Source organism: Gavialis gangeticus, unplaced genomic scaffold (genome assembly GCF_001723915.1).
Source record: "Gavialis gangeticus isolate Ggan-Ray unplaced genomic scaffold, GavGan_comp1, whole genome shotgun sequence".
Classification (NCBI taxonomy): Eukaryota; Metazoa; Chordata; order Crocodylia; family Gavialidae; genus Gavialis; species Gavialis gangeticus.
This window is the reverse complement of record NW_017729025.1, coordinates 87,603,952-87,625,394: the sequence shown is the minus strand read 5'-3', so window position 1 is coordinate 87,625,394 and position 21,443 is coordinate 87,603,952. Positions and strand designations below refer to the sequence as shown.

At 43.6% G+C, this 21,443-nt stretch overlaps 1 protein-coding gene across 1 annotated transcript in view; it reads right to left on the bottom strand.

Moving 5' to 3' along the window:
* The window catches only part of ZFYVE1 (zinc finger FYVE-type containing 1), a 35,832-nt gene extending 14,401 nt beyond the window's left edge, over positions 1–21,431 (bottom strand). Inside the window, exons 1-4 of the mRNA XM_019519124.1 lie at positions 21,339–21,431; positions 19,656–20,554; positions 4,497–5,001; positions 2,422–2,636 (exon numbers count right to left, since the gene is read on the bottom strand). Of these exons, the coding sequence (XP_019374669.1) occupies positions 2,422–2,636; positions 4,497–5,001; positions 19,656–20,153 (1,218 nt within the window). The 5' untranslated portion in view covers positions 20,154–20,554; positions 21,339–21,431. The remainder of the gene's footprint in view (positions 1–2,421; positions 2,637–4,496; positions 5,002–19,655; positions 20,555–21,338) is intronic.
* Positions 21,432–21,443: the final 12 nt, after the last annotated feature.

The window sequence follows — 21,443 nt, the reverse complement described above, 5'->3', positions numbered from 1 at the left end:
TTTTGGTAGCAAGTTTTTGGTTTTATTTGTACCTGTTTTGATATATGTGCCATGCAACTTGCCCTACCTCCACTAAGCACCTTGGTGTCTATCTTGGGTTTCCCTGCAGCATTGAAGTGTTGAACAAGTTAACTTGAGCTTATCCTACTCTTTCAAAGATTTTGCCACACTGTCTACATTTCATACAGATGAATCTCAGTCAAACAATTCCTTTCTGCCAATCCCTCAGGAGATTATGCATGAAGTATTATTATACTAATACTAAACACCTAATTATTCTATTTTGCAAGGTATTTGGAAAAGATGATATCAAGTAAGGGTACACTGTACTATACTGTTTTGAAAAGTACTGTCCATCTTGCCACTGGTTTGGGGAAAACAAGTCTTTCAAGGTCTGTTTAGTAGTGTGAAATTATATTATTGCTTTCACTTGCACCTTATCACCAAAGCCTCTTTCTTTTCATATGGCTATCACCATCAAGTTAGTCTGCTGATATATGGAATTACAAGCTCACCTAGCACCTACTAAAATAAATCTCCAATACTGCCTGTTAGTTTGCTGGCATCCTGGATCCCTCTCAGGAAGGCTACAGACCTAAGTATGGTACAGCAGAAGCTTGTATTTTGCTCTGCCAATTCCAGAAAGCTCAAAGGGATTATTAAACACTCTGACTTAACTAGCTCAAGGTTTTATACAAGGAACACGAAAAAAGCTTCATCTCCAAAGTCTCACAACTCAATCCTGTCCCATATTGTTCACCACCTCTCAGAAGCCAGTGGAGAGCAACTGAAACACAAGCAATGTATAGATGGCAGCAGAGGTTTACATCTCCTTTATATCCAACATAAACAGTACCAGCTGCCAGCTCTCCCAATAACAAACTCAAGACCTGGATGCAGAGCAAATGAACCCAGGCAAAACACTGGTGATGCTGATAAGGAACAAATAGACCTAAAGGACTTGTTTCCTTGTAATAACTCCCACCATAGAAATAGGGTGAGGGTACTTCTTTTTAGAGTCGGATTATAGTTTTGGAATCTTTAGATGCCGTTTTGCTGGATGTCCAAATAGCCATGGTGACAAAAATGGCCATTTCCATCTGGGAATGGTCTATAGGGTGCACTCTATCCCATCAGATACAAACCTGGGTATAAACACTCTGCAGCCACATGCCTGGAGAAAGCTGCAACTGATATAAAATGCAGCTGCCAGTATTAGTAACAGATCACTGGGCTCACATACTGCATATGTTCTACCCTCAGTACTGACTATCCACTGAATACAGAGTCCAGTTCAAGGGATCAGCTGTGATGTCCAGAGGCCTCCCTTAAATTGGCAACAGCTAAATAATATTCCTTGTCTCTCCACAACCAAAATACCTTCTACAACAGCTAAATTCAACTAGACCACTGGAAACATCCCACCAATAGGGAGGTGGCTCAAGAACACAAGAGGCAGGTAATGAAACTTTCCAGCCTAGAAAGAGATAGTAATGGCCACAGAACCAACTACTGTCCAAACTAAATGCAAACTCATTTCTTCAGCTTACTGTGGGAAAACCAAACATCAGTGAGCTAACAAGCAGAATTGCTGCCCCAAGCAAACCCTGCAGGACAGTGGGCAAGGAGGGGAGGAGGTGGGGTGAGGTGAGAAGAAGGGAGAGAGGGACAAACGGTTCTGAGGTCAGGGGACACAGGATTCAAAAGCGAAGGTGGGGGGCCTCTGTAAGGATGGGGGATCCCTCTTGCCCACTTCTAGTTATGCTACTACCAAACATGCATTGAATAAAAACAAAAACTCAGTGTCCTTTGGTTTGGAAATGAAGAGTATCCCCAGATACTCTGGAGATAATAATCCTACAGGTACCTCAGTCCGTCTAGTATGCTTCCATTCTCAACACTATCTCCTGTTCCCACCTGCCTTTCAATCTATTGGCACATCTCCCTCCTCCCTTTGCCCCTCCTAGCTCCTTGAACATACTGTCTGTATCCCACGCCAAGACTTCCTTGTTTGTAACTCCTTTGGAGAGCCCAGCAATTTGGTATGGAAGGTCCTCTTAAGAAGCTCACTAATAGCTTCTTCCTAGCCAAGTCTATAGGTTTTGTGATACTGGTCTTCCAATGCTCCTACAAAAACTCGTTCACCTCAACTTCCAGGGTCACCATCAATTCTTCTTTCATCTTCTCCTCTTGCATTTTCTTTCCTCTAGAAAGAGCCACCCACCCTATTTGTCTATTATAAGTCGATCTGTACTAAAAGACTGCCTCTTGTCCAGATACCTGGAATTCTGCATTAGCAATCTGTGTATTCTCACTCTATTAGGTACAAAGTATTTAGCAATGGTGGTACAAATATGAATAAGGATAATTTACATATTGCTCCAGCTTCCAGTGAGCCACATTCTGGTACAGATGACTTACTTTCAGTGCTTTGTAGATAACCCCAGGTTGCCGGGGAGAGCGTGTTGTATTGTTCTCCAGCTGCTGCTCTATAGCTCGCCTAAGTCCCGAGAAGTCTGTAGGGGGATTGTAAGTCCTTGTTCCCTTGTAGTGAATTGAGCTGAAGGCTTCAGGGAAACAGCTTAGTTTTCTAAACCGATCCTGAATGAGTTTCTCAGGCACCTCGGAGGGGTGATCTAAAAAACACATTCAAAAGCAGCAACAGGTACATTAACAACAGCTGATTTAAAACAACACTTAATCATGCAGTGTTTTGACAGTGTCAAGTGCTATACTAGCATTCCTAATTAACCCTCATCACACTTCTGTGATGCAGATAAATTGGCATTGCTCTATTTCACATATAGGAAAAGGGAAATACATTTTCAAGAGGTGGTCTCTAATTTTGAGTGCCCACCTTCAGACCCTAGAACCACATTTTAGAGATCCTCTAAAACTGAAATCACTAGCAACTGCAGTTGCCCAACAAGTTCTAAAGTCTTGTTTTATGAGTCCAAGCTAGGCACCAAAAATTAGAGGCCATATTTGACCCTAAATAAGCACTCCAAAAACCAGAGTTTGTTATAACCCTACAGTCCATGGCACCAAGCTGCCACACCACATCATGAGACGCCTCGTGTTCACAGCTGATCACTGCTCTGTTCTTTAGGCTCACCATTCTCAAGATGATCATTTTCCATGAAGGCCAGTGTAGCAAAGAGGAAGTATCAGCCTTCCTCTATAAAACAACCAGAGAGAATGGACACTTTCAGGCCAAATCACCAGCCACACTAACTACTAGAACCAGCTTCCAGCAATAGCATATTCAGACTCACCCCTCCCCTAAAAGTCACATGCATCCCATAACTGTCCCTCAATTATTGGTAATTGTGCATTGCTGCAAACAGATGTATATTAGGGAGACATGCCACCTGCAGCAATCAGCTGACACCCTGAAGCATATGCTTGTATTACCCTGCGTTTGCACACCAAACCACAAATGTCATTACTGGTCATAATATTGACCAGTTCCAGCATTTGACTCTGACCTCTGAGGTAGCAAATTCTACCAGTTGACTAACATGCTGTGTGAAATGTGGCTTCCTTCACTGCTTTAAAAATTACCTGGCCAAGATGAGAGGGCCATTTTTGCAGGACCACTTTGCTAATTAGAAATGCACTTCAAAAAGGCAGGTAGGTGCTGTGCCGAGTCCCTTGGGTTTTCTATTCCCCATGAACTCTCTGGCCAACTAAAACAGCAACAATAGCACAGGTTGCAGGGACAAAGGCAAAACTCTCATTGGTTTTCCAGTGAGCCAAGAGTTCACCCAGAGATGTACAGACAAGTAATATGTTTTAAAATATGCTTAATCCAGCATTATGCAAATTGAGTTTAAACACACCAGCAAAGGAAGTGGGAGGCGATGCGAAATGAAAGCACAGTGGGCTACCATCCTTTAGGACACAAAGCAAGCCCCTACTGGCTCTATTGCACTTTTATGCTGCCGTATCAGTCTATCTGCCACTAGCCTCCACTACCACAGTCCCATTCCCATATCTGCTTAGGAAAGGCCCCAATCCACAGAAGTCATGGACTGTGCCAAGAGCAGGATGCACGTTCAGCAACAAGTCAGTCTCCTTTACTCTTGTTATTATGTAGGTATGATTTATTGTTCATTCATTTATTGTTGCAAGAGGACCCTCTGCACCCCTGCCTATATCTGAGGGTCTGACCAGTTTCACTTTTCCAAGCTGCATTGCAGCTTCCACGGCCCAATGCTGCAGTCATCATCCTAGGTTAAAGAGAATCAGACTGAATTCTCTTCAGAACCAGTCAATGCTGGTCCCCAACTGGTGCTTATTATTGCTCTAGGCCACACATTTAGTCACAGAAGTAGAGCCTCTTACCTCCTCAGTCCCTCTGCCAGCCTTGACCATGAAAAAGCACCAGGTTTCAAATCCAGTTCAGATCACTGATTATTAAGTTACAGATCTAGTTTAATAAACGGATCACGTTCAGACATATTTTGATTCCAGATCTCTTTCTCTCTACTTACCAGAGCCCAGGAGCTTGGTGTATACAGTCTCATGAAAGATAATCACCCCAGGACCTAGGGTGGACAAGGGAACATCTAGACCACAACGGGCTGTAGTTGCCTTCAGCTCCTTGGTGAAATGTTTCAAGTAGGCCTCTGAAGCATCCCCAAGGAATTTGAAGAGGTCATTATGGAGTCTGTCAGCACGGGTACGATAGATGACAAGATCAGAAATGGCCAGGACCTTCAGAAGCAGCCGTGTTCTCTGGCTCAGGTTCACAGTAGCTCCAAGCAGACCTTCTGTGTCTATTACCACCACTTTGCGGACAGGATCATAGGCTACCCATACACCAACTGTACAGGACTCTTGAGCTGGAGAGGTCTTGAAGACCTCTCGACCATAAAAGAAAGTGTGATTAAGGGTATGTGACTTTCCATCTCCAGTGTTCCCAAAGATGGATAACACCTTGAGATGCTGGTCAGGTGTGCAGTCCAGTCTTTTAATAAAGTCTTCTTCATTCTTCACCTTCCAAAATAAGAAAAATGACAGAGATATTATAGCTTGAAACTTGAGAAGCCAATACTACAGCAGTGTCAGCATTAGCACTTATGAGGTTAATAGAGAAAAGCAGCCATTGTTTAGGTCCACTTGCAAGCCTTTCAAGCATATAGAAGCACCAAAGGAAAGTAGTCAAATCCAAATGACTTTCAATGGGACACAGGGTCCTATGTCAGAGGTGCTTTTTAAAATGTTGCTCCCCATCATTACTGATAAAATTAAGCCTCCTTCATATCCTATTACCAGCCTTTCCAATGTAAGGATAGCTTTAAGAGTAAAGGGTTGAATAGCTTAAGCAGATTTGTGAAAGTTGCAAGAACTGATGGTTCCACCTCCTAATTTACTAGATAATGCCTTTTCCTACAAAAATTAAAATACACCAATGACTAAACATAACATGCCAAGAAAGCAACTGCCCTTCAGTACACCTAGGTGCTTCCCTAGTTCATCTGCATGGATTAAGTTACACTTTTCATTTAAATGAAGAGTAGTGTGGGACAACGCTGCTCAGATACTAGAGTAACAGAGGCCACATAAATCAGGTAATTAAACAGATATGGCAAACTCTCAATAAACACATAATTTCTGTTGCACAGTATTGGTGAGCTAGAGTTCAAAGGTTTCATTCCTCCTGAAGTCTTGTTATTGTAGTGTGTCCCTTACGTAAGACCCCTTCAACAGGTCTTGCCTCAAGACAGTGTGGGATATAGGAGAAGCATAATAGAAAAACTTAATGAAAAGGTTAATTTCAGACTATTCCTCTTGAGTTTCTCCACAAGGCCCTCTTCAGCTACAAGAGAACAAGGATTCCCCTTCTACTTTTCAGGAATGTCTGAGGGGTCCTTGGCCATTCCCCAGGAAAGCCCCTTCCCCCATGTTATTTTTTTACAAGGCTCCCCCAGGCAAATACAGTTTGAGCATCTCAAGACACAAGATCCACAAAGGTCAGGAGGCAGTGAATGTTTTCTTTGAACAGATTTATTCTTAGATCAGTGATTCAGTTTCTTAAGCCTCACCCTACCCCACCCTGCTACAGCCAGATCTGTAAGAAGGATTCAGATTCCATGTCGGCAAAAAAAAAAAAAGTTGGTTTCCCAAAGAGTAGCTTGGAGTAGTATTCAGATTTTAAGGCCAGGAAGCTACTCCCTGTCTCAAAATATTTAAGCATATTCCCTAGCATAAGGGAACACAGAAAAAACAACCATTCCTCTCACATCTACAGTGACCACGTTATTTTTAAGGAAATCCAGGTCACTCTCCCCCACGCCTCCCAACAGATCCCTGCTACAGGCAGGAGTAGCAGAGTGCCCTGCCCAAACCCGCCCCCCAAGCTGCTTGCCAGTTCCACATCTACTAATGCAAAGCTGGCTGACCAGCTTCAGGCCCTGATTTTATTGCTCTATTGCTGACCCTACATTTGAATGGGACAGCCTCATCCATTGGTGATGCGTATGGGATGCACATGCATCCCCTGAGATCGGCCGTGTACCCCCTGGAAGCGCCAGCCACAAAACCGGAAGTCCAGTTTCATCGCTGGCTCGGCAATCAGCTGCTGGGGGACCCCCCACAGACGGCGGTCAGCTGCTGAGGGGCCCCCCAGACTCAGGAGACACCAGTTGCCCACGGCCTCAGCAATGATAATTATCACAGTACTGTCGTCTGGCCTGCAGGGCTCCTCACCGACCTATGGAGAACTCCAGGCCCTGCACACTGGATTGGGCGATGCTAGGCCCCCAGGACCCATTCCTGGTGTGCAGGGCAGGGAGGGACGGCATCGGCCTGTGGGGCCAACAGCTTGAGCACCACTGATCTATACCATCCCATCGCAGGCAAGCGTTTGTCAAACCTGCTCTTAAAAACTCCACAACTTCTCCGGGAGACCGGTTCCAATGCTTAACCACCTCCTGGCATGAGAAGGTTCCTCCTAACTTCCGTCTTAAATTTCTCCTGCTGCAATTTGAGACCACTGTCCCTAGTTTCATTCCCTGCAGCCACAGAGAATAATCCATCTCCATCCATTGTACAATTACCTTTTCCTCAAGCATTTGGAAACTGTTATAATATCCCTCTCAGTCTTCTCTTCTCCAGACTAAACAATCTTAGCTTTTTCAGCCTTTCCTCATAAGTCTGGCTACCCAGACCCCTAACCATTTTTGTTGCTCTCCACTGGATACTGTTCAATATATCCATATCTTCCTTGAAGCGCAGGGCTCAAAACTGGACTCCAGATGAGGCCTTACTCATGTCAAACAATGTAGGAGGATCTCCTTCCTTACTGTACACGTGCCACTGCTGTTTGTGGCAAGGTTCTAGGTGGCAGGCACTCAAGTGTCAGCTGACCCAGGGAGTCTGCAGGTAGGGTTAGGCCAGGAAGAGGGAGTCACCTGACTCAGAAGGAAGGCTGGGCTTAGAGCAGGTATAAGCCCAGACCCCGAGAGAAACTGGCAGTAAGATCTGGGGTTTGCTGAGAGAATACCACCGGCTCATCAGGATGGCTGCAGCTCCAGAAGGTCAACATGGAGGGTAACACCTTAAGCAATCTGCAAGTCTGGGGATGAACTAAGGAGAAGAGGAGGTTCCTATGGATCCAAGGAGGGGTCCAGAGCCCAGATTAAAGAGCTGAGCATGCAAAACCAGAAACTGCCCAGGAATCTATTGAGAGATTGAGTGTATGGGACCAAAGAGGATCCAAGACCCCCAGAGGAGGGGCCAAGTGGAAATCAACACCAAATAAGGATGCCATCTGCAAGGCATGGGGCATGATGTAGAAGAAGAATGGAGTCATGCAATTAGCCCAGTAGGCAGGGACCACTGGCACTTGATAGTCATTTGAGAGCAATTTGGAAAGCCCTGGGACAGCCTCCCTCATATCAAGACATGACAGGTGACTGAAAGGGTGGGCGATTACCCAGAGAGTGAGGGCTGCAGGAACTCCAGGGGCTTCATAGCCACCCCTGGAAGGACACCCTGCCACACTTAATACAACCTTAGTATGCCATTGGCTGCTTCTTCTCCCCCACCCCCAACAACAGCATGCTATTGACTCATATTCAGCTTATGGTCCACTGTAACTCTAGGTCTTTCCTCTGCAGTACTGCAGCGTAACCAGTCATTCCCCAGTCAGAATAATTGCATGCAATTATTCTGGTCTCAGGTTCAGGACTTGGCACATGTCCTTGTTGAATGCTGGTAGAAGCAAAGGACTACAAAAAGCTACGGCAAGTCAGCTCTACGCAGCATGCCCACCAATAGAACACCACTTTATCTTTGTCTAATTCAACTCCTACAAACTCTGGAGCTGGACCAGGGCCTAGCTGGGTCCAGATGTTTAAGGGATATGAATGTGTACAGCTCTCCTAGAGTTCCCAACAGGCTGGCCACTTTAAACATTGAACCATTTTACCCCTTTCCAATGTGCTGAGGGCAGAATCCCATTTTACTTTACACACCCAAACGGCAGATACCTAGCTACGTAGCCACTTTTTGTGGCACTTGAGCACACCTGATCCTCCTTCTCCAGCTGCAGAGTTATGTCCACACAGCTACTAAACATGGGCGGTAGGCTGCATGGCTTCTGGGCAGGAACGCAGCTCCTGGGCAAACATAGGTTTTCAAATTCTACCAAGCCAGAGGAGGAGCTCCCCGTGCTGTAGCTAGGGCTGTTCAAATGGCAGCCTGTGGGCCAAAGGACTAACTTGCAGCCGGCAGGCTCCTGCCCAGCCACCACTCCTCCCACTGCATCTTCTGCCACTGCTGGGGTCTCTGGGCTCCTCCTCCAGCTTCTGCTTCTTGCCCCCGCCCCAAGATGCGAGTCACCATAACTAGCAGAGGCCCATGGAGTCTGTATGGCTTGTGCAGTTGGGAGGGACCCAGCTTCTCTGAAGTTGGACAGCCCCGTTTTATCCTAATCACTCAGCTATTAGAGCACTTAACCATGAAGCAAGTGACCCAAGTTCTAGGTTTCCCTTGCTGAGAAAGGGTTTGAACCCACTTCTCATGCACTTTCCTGTGCAAGATACCAACTTGCAAGCTACAGGTCTGACATTATCCAGTCCCCCCAACACTTTGAGGGTTATGTTCAGGTATGCCTGTTCCTACCCAACTGGAGTACAGCCTACCAACCATGCACAGTAGCCATGAGGCCACTTCCATATCCAAATTGCACGTGGAATAGGATAACAAGCTATATTTAAAAGTACCAAAAATGGCAGTTGTGCAGCTGGACAATCAGGCAAGCAAAATGAAACAAGATTCTGCCCTATGCTTACTTGTGCTTGGGAATACAACTGTGAGACATTCACAGAAGTCAAGAGGTTTCCCCAATGGCCAATTTCCTCCCAAACTGGGTACCTTTATGTTTGTCAGAGAAGCTCAGTTTTCATCCCAATTGTAAGGACAAGAAATACAAGACTTGAATGCTTTTTTTCTGGAAGCGGGGGGGGGAACAATCCACCAGGGAGCAAAACACTCAGGTTTCATCCCAATTGTGGTGATGCCAACAATGGGTAATAGCCATACATTTAACACAGGGGTGGGCAATTATTTCGGGCAGAGGGCCACTTACTGAGTTTTGGCAAGCCATTAAGGGCCGCATGACAGGCAGCTGGGGGCAGATAAATATTAATTTTCTAAATTTTTTTAGGGGCCCCACAGGCCAGACAGAATGGCCTGGCGGGCTGCATCTGGCCTGTGGGCCGCATTTAGCCCACCCCTCATTTAACACAATCATGCATAGCTGTAAAAGCTTCTTTAAATTGCCTAAGAGCGCCACACCTCTGACGCGATAATATTGGGAAGCAAAGGAAACAGCAAGGACACAGCAGGTTGACTTCAGAGCAGGAGCCTCCCAAATAACCACATATGTAATAAGTGTCAAGTGTCTGAAACAAACTATTACTGTATTCAGATCATAGAAAACGTAGATCTAGGAAAGGACCTCCAAAACAGCACCCCAAGTATCCAACTCCCTCCTCTGACATAAGATGAGGTATGCTTAGAATAGACCACCCCTGACAGAGGTCTGTCCAATGCATTTCTTTAAAACTTCCAATAAAGAATATTTCATAACATCTTTAAGTAAACCACCCAGGGCTACTTCCATCCCCCACCCCCCAAACAGCTGAAAATAATTTTCTTTTCTAAGGTCCAGCATAAATCTTCTCTCAAAAAAATTTTTTTTAAAAATGATGAGACAAAAAATAATTAATGAATTACAAACTTTTTCTTAATGAAAGTTATAATACTCATTTTTTAAACTCTTGCAATATGATTACATCAGTATGCTTCTAAAATCCAGTTTTTAAAAAACTGGAACGAACTCAGAGCAATAGCTCCTTCAACTTAAAGTTAGAACTGGGGGAGGGAATGTCAAATTAAACTTTGTTGGAAGCTTTACTGTATAGTCTCAGGCATCTCCTCCAAAAATGCTGAGCTTTTGAAATACAGTGGTCAGCCAGTTTTAAACAGTGAATCTCAAAAAGGATTAGCAACAGAGCTGGCAATGGAAAAAGCCAACACACATCCATATCTCCCAGAGCACCTTGGTTCCCCACAGCACTACTTCTAATGCTTTGGCTGTTTCAGTTTTAAATCTGACAAAAAGTCAGGCTTCCATCCAGGCCTACATTAAAGGCAAAGACACTACAGGTCTGTTCCTAGGACTCAGACTCCTAGAATCCAGTTATTGCATCATATTTGAAACTTGCAATCAAAAAAAATTTTAAAAAATTAAACTAGCTAATTGTGAAGACCAGCGAGAGAGCACGTGTGATGGGGTCATATCTGCCTGAATCTGCAGAAAACCTAAAGCCATGGCTCAGATGTGCAAGCTGTTCCAGCCATCCCAATGGGTTGCTTCAGGAAGCCTCCTTCTCAATACTATCCCCCAAAAGGAAGGAAGAGTCAGGCAGGAAGGAGCATAGTAGTTCTGGGTTTGTACGACTACTAATGCTACTTGCTAGCAACACCGGAGATGAAGTACTGTGAGATGCCCCTGTACATGGCTCTAACTGGAAGTGCAGTGGTTAGAAAGACCAGCAGAGCAGAAGTGGTCAGGAGACCACAGTGATCCTCTCTCTCTATTTGGTTCTCTTCTCTCACTGTGCTTATTTACTACCCGTAATGGTAGCACTAAGAAATCAAGAGACACCCCCGTCCCCTCCCCCACATTGATAAATACAGAAAGGCAACAGAGAAATTTCCCCATAATCTTAAATTTAGGTAGTCTCCAACATAGTTTTCAAAGCTTAAGAGAAACAGGCAACTGCTAAATGGCCTACCGCTCACTTCTCAGCTGCATCCTCCCCACTCATCAGCCTTTATAGCACTGCTTAGTTGAGAAAGAAGGCAGAAATGAGAGCAGCTGCCTGTGGAGGGTAGCAGCAACAGGAAAAGAGAGGGATCCTGCACATTCACTATAGACAAGAAGGTAGAGAAGTGAGGTGACAGACACACAGAACCCAGGATTTTTCAGATCAGCTAGGAGCCAGTGTGGAAGCCGCAAGATTGGTTGTGTGTTTTGCAAAGTTGTGGATGGCCCCTCTCTCTCTCTAAAGTCTAAGAAAAGAAACCGATGTTCTCCAAAACACAAACAGATCTGTCCTCTACCAGGATAGCAGGGCTGCTTAATAAATGAACAAACTACACATTACCCAGTTTCACTTGTTACTATTTGCAATGGGAGAACAAAAGACAAGAATTACCATAAGCGGAGGAAAAAAGAAAATAAAAAGAAGGGTTTGGGGATACAAGAAATAAGGAACTGGCAAATTCAGTGGCTGAGAAATAAACTCAGATAAGAAACAAAAGCTCCATAAAGCAGGAGTGGGGAGAAGGGGAAAGAAAGCAAGTGAGGTAGAGCAGTAGTGGATGAAGGACATGGTAACACCAGGTTCAGACCCATCAAGTAACAGCTTGGGAACCTCTGTAAGAGTTGTGAAATCTTGGTCTGTGCCACATCTCTTTCATTTTGAAAAAAATGTGTAGCCAAGAAGCCCACTGGGGCACTCGGAGGCTGCAAGAAAGCAGGCTAAAGTCAGGTTTTGAATTATGGGGGAGCTGGGGGGAAAGGGGGACTGAGCTCCCCCATAACAGACTAGAGTCCTTCTGTAAGATTTGAAAAAAAAAAAAAAAAAAAAAAAAAAAAAAAAAATTGGAGGCCCCACCAAAATCCCTTAAAAAAATTGGGGGCCCCCCCTTTTTTTTTTTTTTTTTTTAAAATTTTAAAAAAAAAAAAAAAAAAAAAAAAAAAAAAAATCAAATGGAGGGTCCTCCAATTTTATTAAGGCATTGTGATGGGCAGTCCAATTTTTTATTTATTTATTTTTACAGACCCCCCCCCCCCAATTCGAAAGTAATTCAAGCCCTGACTAAAGCCCTGAAAACATCCAGATGATAGCATCTCTTCTGTCAACCTATATCAGTGATTCTCAAACCAGGGTGCCCAGCATCCTGAGGTGCCTTGAGATCCTTTTAAAGGATGCCTCAGGGTGCTGTGTAAAACTGGGTATACAAACACCTACACATGATTCACAAGTTAAACCCAGAGATTTCAAGTAGAAATCCAGAGTGTCAAACCCATTATGACCTGTTGTGGCCTTTCCAAATTCTTTGCAGAAGAATTGCACTATAATTTCTCACACAGTCAAGAAACAAGAGAAAGCTAAGAGCTCATATTTTAAGAGGTGGCCTACATCTAGGTTGGGAACCACTGACTTACATCAAAATACTCTCTCATCAACAGATAGAGGGAAGCTGTTACAGACACAAAGGCAAATAATAAATCTTGGAGAGGATGCAATCTTCTTCAAGCAAAGAAGCATGCTTGGTCTGATTTCTAAGGAATTCTTCACTAGGAAAATGTGTTCTATGCCTCTCCATTCTTTCATCTCCAGAGACTCTGGCCTTGCTCAGGTTGACACTTGCTAAAGGAAACCCTAAGTATTTTCAGCAAAGCTATTAAGGGAATGTATGCAAGTGAAGTACCTAAGACACACTCCTTAAAGAGGGCTTTCCACCCTACACTGCATGTAGAAGTGCAGGTGGAGGGACCATGGGCTATTCTGCTATCAGGACAAAGGTGTCACAGCTGTATAAAATGACCTACAAGGTCTATAATAAGCTGTCTGTGGCAACTAGAGTACTGTGTTCTCTTTGCCATTCAGCATGCACATCAGTAATATCCAAACTCTTGGGAGCCTTTTCACTGAGCAGTACATGTATCCTGCTCAGTGCTTAGTAAGAATTTAAGTTTATTCATACTTCTGAAAAATAGATCTCTACTCTTCGGAAAGTCCCAGGCATGGACTTGAGATCTAGAGCTGCACGCATCAGCAGAGGGCAAGAATGTATCTACTGGCAAGGAAAGAGGCTGCTGGCTGTGGGAGTGTCAGCTGAAACCCAATATAGGAGGGCCCTCCTTTATCTTTAAAAATTAGTAGTTACATACAGTAACTCCAGCTGCAAAGAGGTTTCTTCTGGTAAGGCTATCTGCAGAGAAGCTTTCTTTTTGTTTTTTTTGCCAGATTTGACTAGCACAGGAGGTCCAAGTGTCTTCTGACAGCCACTCCATGACCAAAAATCAGACAGTTCATACCATGCACAGAGGACTAATGACATAACTGACCAAATCCACAACTGGTTGGGATTTAAGAAGTTGCTTTCTCTACTTCAAGTGCACGCTATTGGTAGGGCTATACTGGAGGACTGAGTTCAGCCATTAGGTAATAAAAATAAACAAACAAACAATTAAAAGAGCTCAGTAAGCCTATTTCCCACAATTATTAAACCAAAGTTATGAGAAAGGGTTAAAAATGCTTAGAGCATCTACTTTAGTAACTGTCTTTCAGTAGAACCTAAGAGTTTTTATGAATCAGGTCCCCAATATAGTAGTTTCTGTACACACACAAAACAAGACAGCTCTTTGGGGCAGGGACTAACAGTTTCTGGGTGAAAGAGAGATGAGAGATTAATTCAGAGTTATAACTGGGATAGTCTCAGCACAACAGCCACCCTAACCACAACCCACTTTTCTGTAAGCATCACAGCAAGGAATTTTGAAGGAGAATAACTAAATTACCCTATTCCTTTGAACATAATAGGCACTTTAAAAATGAAACAGGTCTTCAAAGAAATAGCATTCATCTTAAATTTGAGTAAAAATAAAGGTGTAAAAAGCTTCTTTATATACCACAGATGTGTCTTGATTTGATGGATTTCATTTTTGAGTGTCAGAAAATCTATGGGAGCCTTACATAGGAAGAGCAGAGATAGGACTTAATGGATCTTAAAAGTAAAGATAAGGTACTCGTGTAGGATATGGTAGAGAAAGGAGTGCTAGTAGAGGGATGCAAGTAGGAGTGACTCCAAACAACAAGATTAGAGAATTATCTTTACAGCATTTTGGATGGATATAAAGCAGGGCTAGAACACACTTGTCAAGGCCAGCAAGAAAAAGACAAGTTACAAAGTGATGAGTTTTAACTAAGGACAGGTAGGAAAGGCTGCATCTTAGGTGCTTTGCTTTCCTTTCCTTTTTCTTGTTCTTGTGACAAGGCATTTAGCAGAATTTGCAGGCTCATTGGAATTTAACAGGCCGTGCTGTGCGAGTTTCTGCTATGGCCTCAAACTTGTGAGCTCTGGGCTGTCAATTCTGTGCCTTAGCACCCATGCCTATGTAGACAGTATACACAAGATGCAAATGTAGCCTGGATTTGAGGACCTAGCATGAAGTCAGAGTTGAAGATGATACCATATTATGGGCCTGTATGGAAGGCAAAATGATGTTGTCCATGGTCCTTGAGAAGAGATAGCAAGGTAAGGGAAAGATTAAAAGTTTGAGTTTTGGCAATGTTGGTTTTGAATTGATGGCTAGATATTCACAGTGAGCTACCAGAGACAGGCTAAAAATTTAGTTTGAACAGAAGAGACAGGTCTGGAGTCATGAGGTAAATTCAAGATTTAAATTTTATTTATATTCCACCCAAGTTATCTATAGATTATAGAGACTGAAGTGGAATTTGTATTTCTCTGTGGATATCTGAGTAATGCCATGTGGAAATTTGGAGGAGCTTCTTCCTGAAAAAAAAAAATGCTGAAGGGTAATTAGAGAAGTAGGAGAAAAAGCATGAGAGGACAGTAACAAGAGCCAAAAGAAAGCACAACATTTTAAGAAAAAGAGCATGGCCAATGACAGGTGAAGGAGGATGAGGATGGAAATTTAGTAAGTTGTGAAATTTAGCTAGGAAGAGGCATCACTGCCTTTAGCAAAAACAGTTTCAGTTTAGCGTAGGGAACAAACTGAATTTAAAAGATGGTCCAGGATGGAATGAGGAAGAGGAGAACTCCAGGCAACAGTTGTATACAATGCATTCAAAGACCTTAGAGACGATATGGCACAGGTTGGTTGTTGCTCATGTGTGGGGAGCCAGAAATGAGCTTCCCAAGATGGAAGAGACTAAACCTGGTTTGTTTAGTAAGGTGAAAGAGCTGGAGTTGAGTGGGTGTGAAGGAAAAATCAGAGCAGGAGACAGCAAGTGAAGGATTTCTGCATCTGTGACAGGAGAAGGTATTGTAGGAGGGGAAGGTGAAGGTCACATCATATTTCATCAGTTTTCTCTTGGAAGAAAATGAGAGCCTATGTAAAGACAGAAGTTAAGGCAAAAGGAGAGAACAGTGTCAAAGATGGCTAGGGCATGAGATTCATAGGGGTTAAATTGATGCAGTGCCATCAACAGCAGGCAACTGGGCTTGAAAACTTGAATTAAGAAGTTGCTTTCCACTCCCACTCTTGTTTATGTTGGAGAAGTTCCTAGCTAAACAGGTCTACATGTAGATCTGAACAAGAAGAAAATTAAGTTGGACTAAAATTAATATAAGCCTGGCTTTAGGGTTTCTGCTAGAGACATTTGACAGCATGAGAGCAGGAGCATGTTGGGAAAAGGCCAGGGCTGTGGGCTGGCAGAACAAACCTTGTGATGGAGTGAGGAATAAAAGTCAGGCGTGGAGAAGTATAAAGAGAATCAATAACCATATCATAGGGGAGAGGAAAGAAGAGATGCCAAAAGGAGAGAGGAAATCACAAAAGTGGGTGGACTGGTGGTCCTGGAAGGCCAAGCAACAGTTTCTGGAGAGTGGTGTGTGTCAGGGAGCAGGAATTCAGCAGAGAAAAGAAAGATGAGATAAGCAGTGTTTGGTGAAGACAAGATTAGGTAGATTACTCTTACAGTGAGTGGAACAGTTCAACTAGCACCTGTAAAATTAAGAAGTGATGGCAAGGAAAAAGGAAACAGGTGCCTAAAGGGTCTTTTGAGCTATCAATACGGAAGCTAAACATTACTGAGGATTGAGAGGGGGAGAATCCAAAATTGATGAGGGAGACTGACAGGAAAGAAAGTGAATGGTAGACAACAGGAACATGGAGGGGGAGAAAAGAGAAGAAATGGATATTTTGAAGAGCTCTACAAGTTAGAGGGTGAGAAGTCCAACATCTCCCCCAAGCATCTGGAGGGCAGCAAGAAAGAGGCCTCCCTGCAAAAGAGGACAGCTGTGGACACTGTGTCAGACAGAGGGACATAGATCACTTCAAGAACCAGGAGCTGAAATATGAGGAGGCTGCAGTGAATGTGATTTTTTTTTTGCCATCTAATGCACATCAGACCTTCTAATGGTGGTCTGAGCAGGAGATAACAGAGGAAAAGGGAAGAGAAGCAGGTAGAACTGGTATGAACTGTAGCAGTGAGGGTAACAGGAAGTGTAGGGAGAGTGGAGCATGAGCACAGATGTGGTGATGCAGAAAGAGCTGAGAGCCACAGCGAGTTACAGATGACAAGAAAAGAAGCATAAAATGTGCTGTAAGAATACTTTGGGAGGTACTCAAGCAGCTAGGAGGTATGGCCCCAGGAAGGCAGGTGATGAGGTCCTACCCTGAATGGTGTCAGTTTAGTGGTTAAGGAGCGCATCTCTTCTGGAGGGAGGAGGCATTGTTTTATAGTGAAGTACCTGAACAGTCAATTAGGAGAGGGGTTCTGATTTTGATCTTAACCCTTTGGTTAGTTTCCTAAAATGCACCAAGAATTAACTCCCACTTGTGCAGCAAGGATCAGTTAATGGGCACTATAGTGCCACCAAAGAATCTGTATTTGACATGGGTAAATTTGTTTAATCATGTAAAACAAATACTTGCCTTTTATAAGTGGTTTAAAATATGGCTTTTCCTGGCTTGTCAGTAAATGGAATTCAGACAAGCCCAAGGGCTTGTCTGAATTCCATTTAAATAGAAGAAGGTTGATCTTCAATATTCCTGTAATCACAGGGAGTGACCAGGTTGGAGATGCTCCCCTGAACCTAAAAGAAAATTCCTAGCTCAAGGCTCCAAAATGGAAATTTAAATCATCATGTTTCCCTTGCGCTCTTAACACAGCTGTCTTTGCCCAGAAAGATTAGACAAGAAAACGTCTTCATAACGTCAAGATCGTTGAAGGAAACTTGTGTAAAATCAGTAAGTCTTTAAATAAGCATCAGTTGGCATACATGCCACAACATTGTGGCCACCTCTAGTTTTACAGCAGTCTTCATGCAATTCTGGAATGGGCAAATCCACCACTTACACTGATCAGAAATTCATCTGTCCCACTTTTTGGGATGAGTTGCTATTCTAATTGCTAAACTTCAAAGTTCAAAAAAGCAGCTTTGATTATAGAATAAAACTGATCAGAAAGAAAAGACAACTGTAACTCACAATTTTATTTCTATGTGACACCACCCCAAAAAAGCACCTGCAGCATGAAAATCTAGTGGCTTTTTTTTTCCTTCTCTAAAATAAAAGATTTTGCAATCATAAGTCACCTTGCTGATGACGCATACAGGAGGAAAGGCTTGATTTGGTTCTCTTACAGCAACTGGATCTTCAGAACTATTGAGACCAGAAAAAAGGAAGATGTGTAGACAGCTATTCATATGACAGCGCTTTAAGGGCTCTGGGCTTACTAACAAAAACGGTCTCCACTAAGTTCTAGCAACCAGGAAACAGAACAACACAAAAATGGAAACAGGGTTGCAATCTGGCTGTGCAGGATGTTAAGCGTATATTCTGCAACAAGGAAAGGAATATTTCAGGTTGGGACATTACATGAAGGCAACACACTTCAGATGTTGCATCAGAGAGCCTTTCCAATCCTGCTTCTCCCAGCTGCTACACAATGTAACAAATGGAGGCACCCTCTCAACTAGATTATATAGTAATAGTACAGTACAGCACAGCACTTGTTTTCAACAGGCAGCTAAATATTCACCTAGTAAAGATGTCATCAATTCACATATGCAAATTCATGCTAGTCTCAATTTGTGAGCCGGTTTCAGTGCAGGTGCATAAAAGAGTACATTGCAATCAACCTAAATTGCCACAGATAGGATGCTGGAAAAAAAAAAAAAAGTCTTGCAGAATAGAGCAACTGAGGACTGCCACTGATATCTGAAGGTTTTTTGGAGGTCACCTTTGACCACAGGCAATTTGTAAGCCTTGAGCTGGGCTCAGGATGCATTAACAGTGCAGAGGGAAGTAACGAGCTAAACATAGCTCTCTCATAACTATTCAACTTTAGGTTAGAATTCAATTAGTTAAGATCCTGCATCAAACATCAGGATGATGGCATGTGAATGATCAACCAACAAATGAAAGACAAAGATCACAATGCTGATGCTGCCATGTGCAGTTATGAATATCTAACTAGTTGTCCTGAGTATCAAATCACCAAGTGACTTCACGTTTCCATCCTATGACTTGTGTATGTGATCTAGCGGATTGGGGACTAGACCAGGAGCCAAAAGACTGGGCTGAATTTCTACTTCCATCACTCACCTGCTTTGTGAGACTTTGGCAAGTTACACCACCTCTTTTCATCCCCATTAGAGAATAAGGATAACAGCCTACAAAGTAGACTAGCTTTATAACCTGTTTCTGGAGGTGCAGAGATAGAATTTTATCACTGCACTCTCTCCTTATGGGTCATTCTGAGCTGAAAAGTGATTTTGTGGTCATAACTGTCAAGCATATCCCAAATAAATGGCACACTCCCCAAAGTCATCCCATTCACCTCAGTTTTATTCAGTCAGAGTCCACTTAAACAGCCAACCAACCAAAAAACCAACCCAAGCCATACACATTTGAGCTCATAACCATACCTTAAACACGTAAACATGGAATCCAGGGCTGGAATGGCAATTCCACTCTAGATTTTCTTATAAAACTTTGCCATTTCTACTATGATCCTCTTACCATGGTACCATCTCCCAAGTTAGTTGGGTTTTATTCAGGAATGGGTAGTCAGCTGACAGCTCTCATCTTGAAGCATTATCCCTCAGTCCAGCCAGCCCCTTCACCAGCTCTGCCTATTGATACAAAGGCTCTCCCAGAAAAGATTCTAGCTATGCACTACACAATGGTCTTAGCAATGTGGCATTTTAAACTATTTCACAAGGAGGGCTCCTTGCTGGATGGGCACATTCACAATCTAATAATGCCAGAGAATTCCCCTGCTTGAGGAATTCCTTAGTCTAACAGACTACTAAGTGCAATTAGCACAGAAACTAGACTTGTCCAGTCAAAAAGCCCTGACAGTCGTTACCTGAATCTCCTCCGTTTCATCCACCAAGAGGAAACTTACAACCTTCTCCGTCATTTTCCTCCTCTTGGTCTCCTCATCCATCCCTTCCTCTTCATCCTGTTCTTGGGGTTTGCTAACATTGTATATTGTAATTGGGTGTTTTCTTTTGTTTCCTCCAGCATGCGTCCTCTTCTGACATTCCACACAGAGGTTTATTTTGCACATCTGGCACCTTACTGCTGCCCTTTGCCTTGAGCTTGTTGCACTGTTGTGCATTATATTCCCATTGGCACCCTTACAGGAGTCACAGTAAGGGACATGACCAGGTTTTATACGGGTCCGTTCATGGTTTCGTAGCCTTTCCTGCTTATGCAGTTCCTCTTCACAGCGCTGGCATTGTAGGCTCCCACATTCATCACACTCAAAGATTGCTTCATCAATCCCACTGCAAACGTAGCTTTCCTGGCACATAAGTGCAGTGTTCTGTCCTCTCTCTGCTGTTTGCGTATGGGCACTCATCTTCAGATTTTTTTAAAAGTGTTTATCTGATGTTTTAATCAAAATGTATATAGAAGTTCAGTTCTCAATTGTAAAGTTAGTGTCTTTGCAAGGAGGAATAAAATGCTGCAAAAAGTCTATGAATCCTTAATTTCTTTAAGAGTTCAATGGCTGCTCCTGCAAAAATATGTACCAACGTGCATACTGAGCATCTCAGCCACAAAAACGTTTCACGATCTGTAAAGTGCAAACAAAGTGTTCTCTCTTCAAAACAAGCTTAAACAATGTAGCTTGCTTCACATAGAGACCAAACTGCTGACCCAGTTGTATTCCCTGATTAACCAGAAGCTGTAGTTTCAGTGATGTAAAGAAATCACTCTGGTGTATGTCAGTAGACTAGTTCAAATATTTCCTTGGAAGACCTAGAGCAGAGAAAGAAAGAAAAAAAAAAGAGGATGAATTTCATTAGTAGCGTACAATCTTCAGAAAAAAGTGAGACACTAGAAATGCCAGAGTACCTGAGGGGAGGAGACACGGACAGACACACACGATTGTATCAATACTAGAAAATTCTCTGCTTTCAAACCACAGCTAAGCTCCTCCTCCAGAGTTCAGAGTTCTCTGGGGGACTTCCCTGATCTGTTGTGGTTTGTTCCCACCCCCCAAACAAGACATTCTCCATGCACATTCATCCCAAAACAGCCACACACAAAAATGCAAATCATTATCACATCCATCCTGACGCTGGATAGACAGATCCCCTCAGAGGCAGATACGCACACAGTCTTACCAAAGTGAGGCCTTGGAGACAAACACATTGCACAACAACAGGCCTTTGTCTCAAACATGCTCGTGGGTCAGCTCACAGGGAGCCCAAGCAGTGTGCGTGCCATGTAACATCATGCAAAGCCAGCCAGCTGTTTACGTTTTGCTTAGGTCCCTCAGCTTCCTTGAACCCAACCAAAACACCAGGGTGTCTTGTGGGGGGGGAGCTCCAAGGAACTGCTGGATTTCAAATAGCCTCTGTGCCCGCAGGGCTAGCACTGTACCTATGCCCTGCCTGCACTTGTGGCTCCTTCCCTGGTGCATCCGGAGAGAAAATACACCCCACCCCGAACTTAGTCACTTGGTTGTCAACAGGCCTGGCCTTAGCAAAGGGCAGGCGGATCAGCTGGTGGCTGGGCCCTGCTCCCTCTGCTCACCTACCTGGCACCAGAAGGACTCCCCGACTTTGTCCTTTTAAGCACTGGGGGGAGGGGAAGCCACGCCGCACCCCGGGGCGGCCCTGCCGGTCGCTCGGCAGCCGGGGCA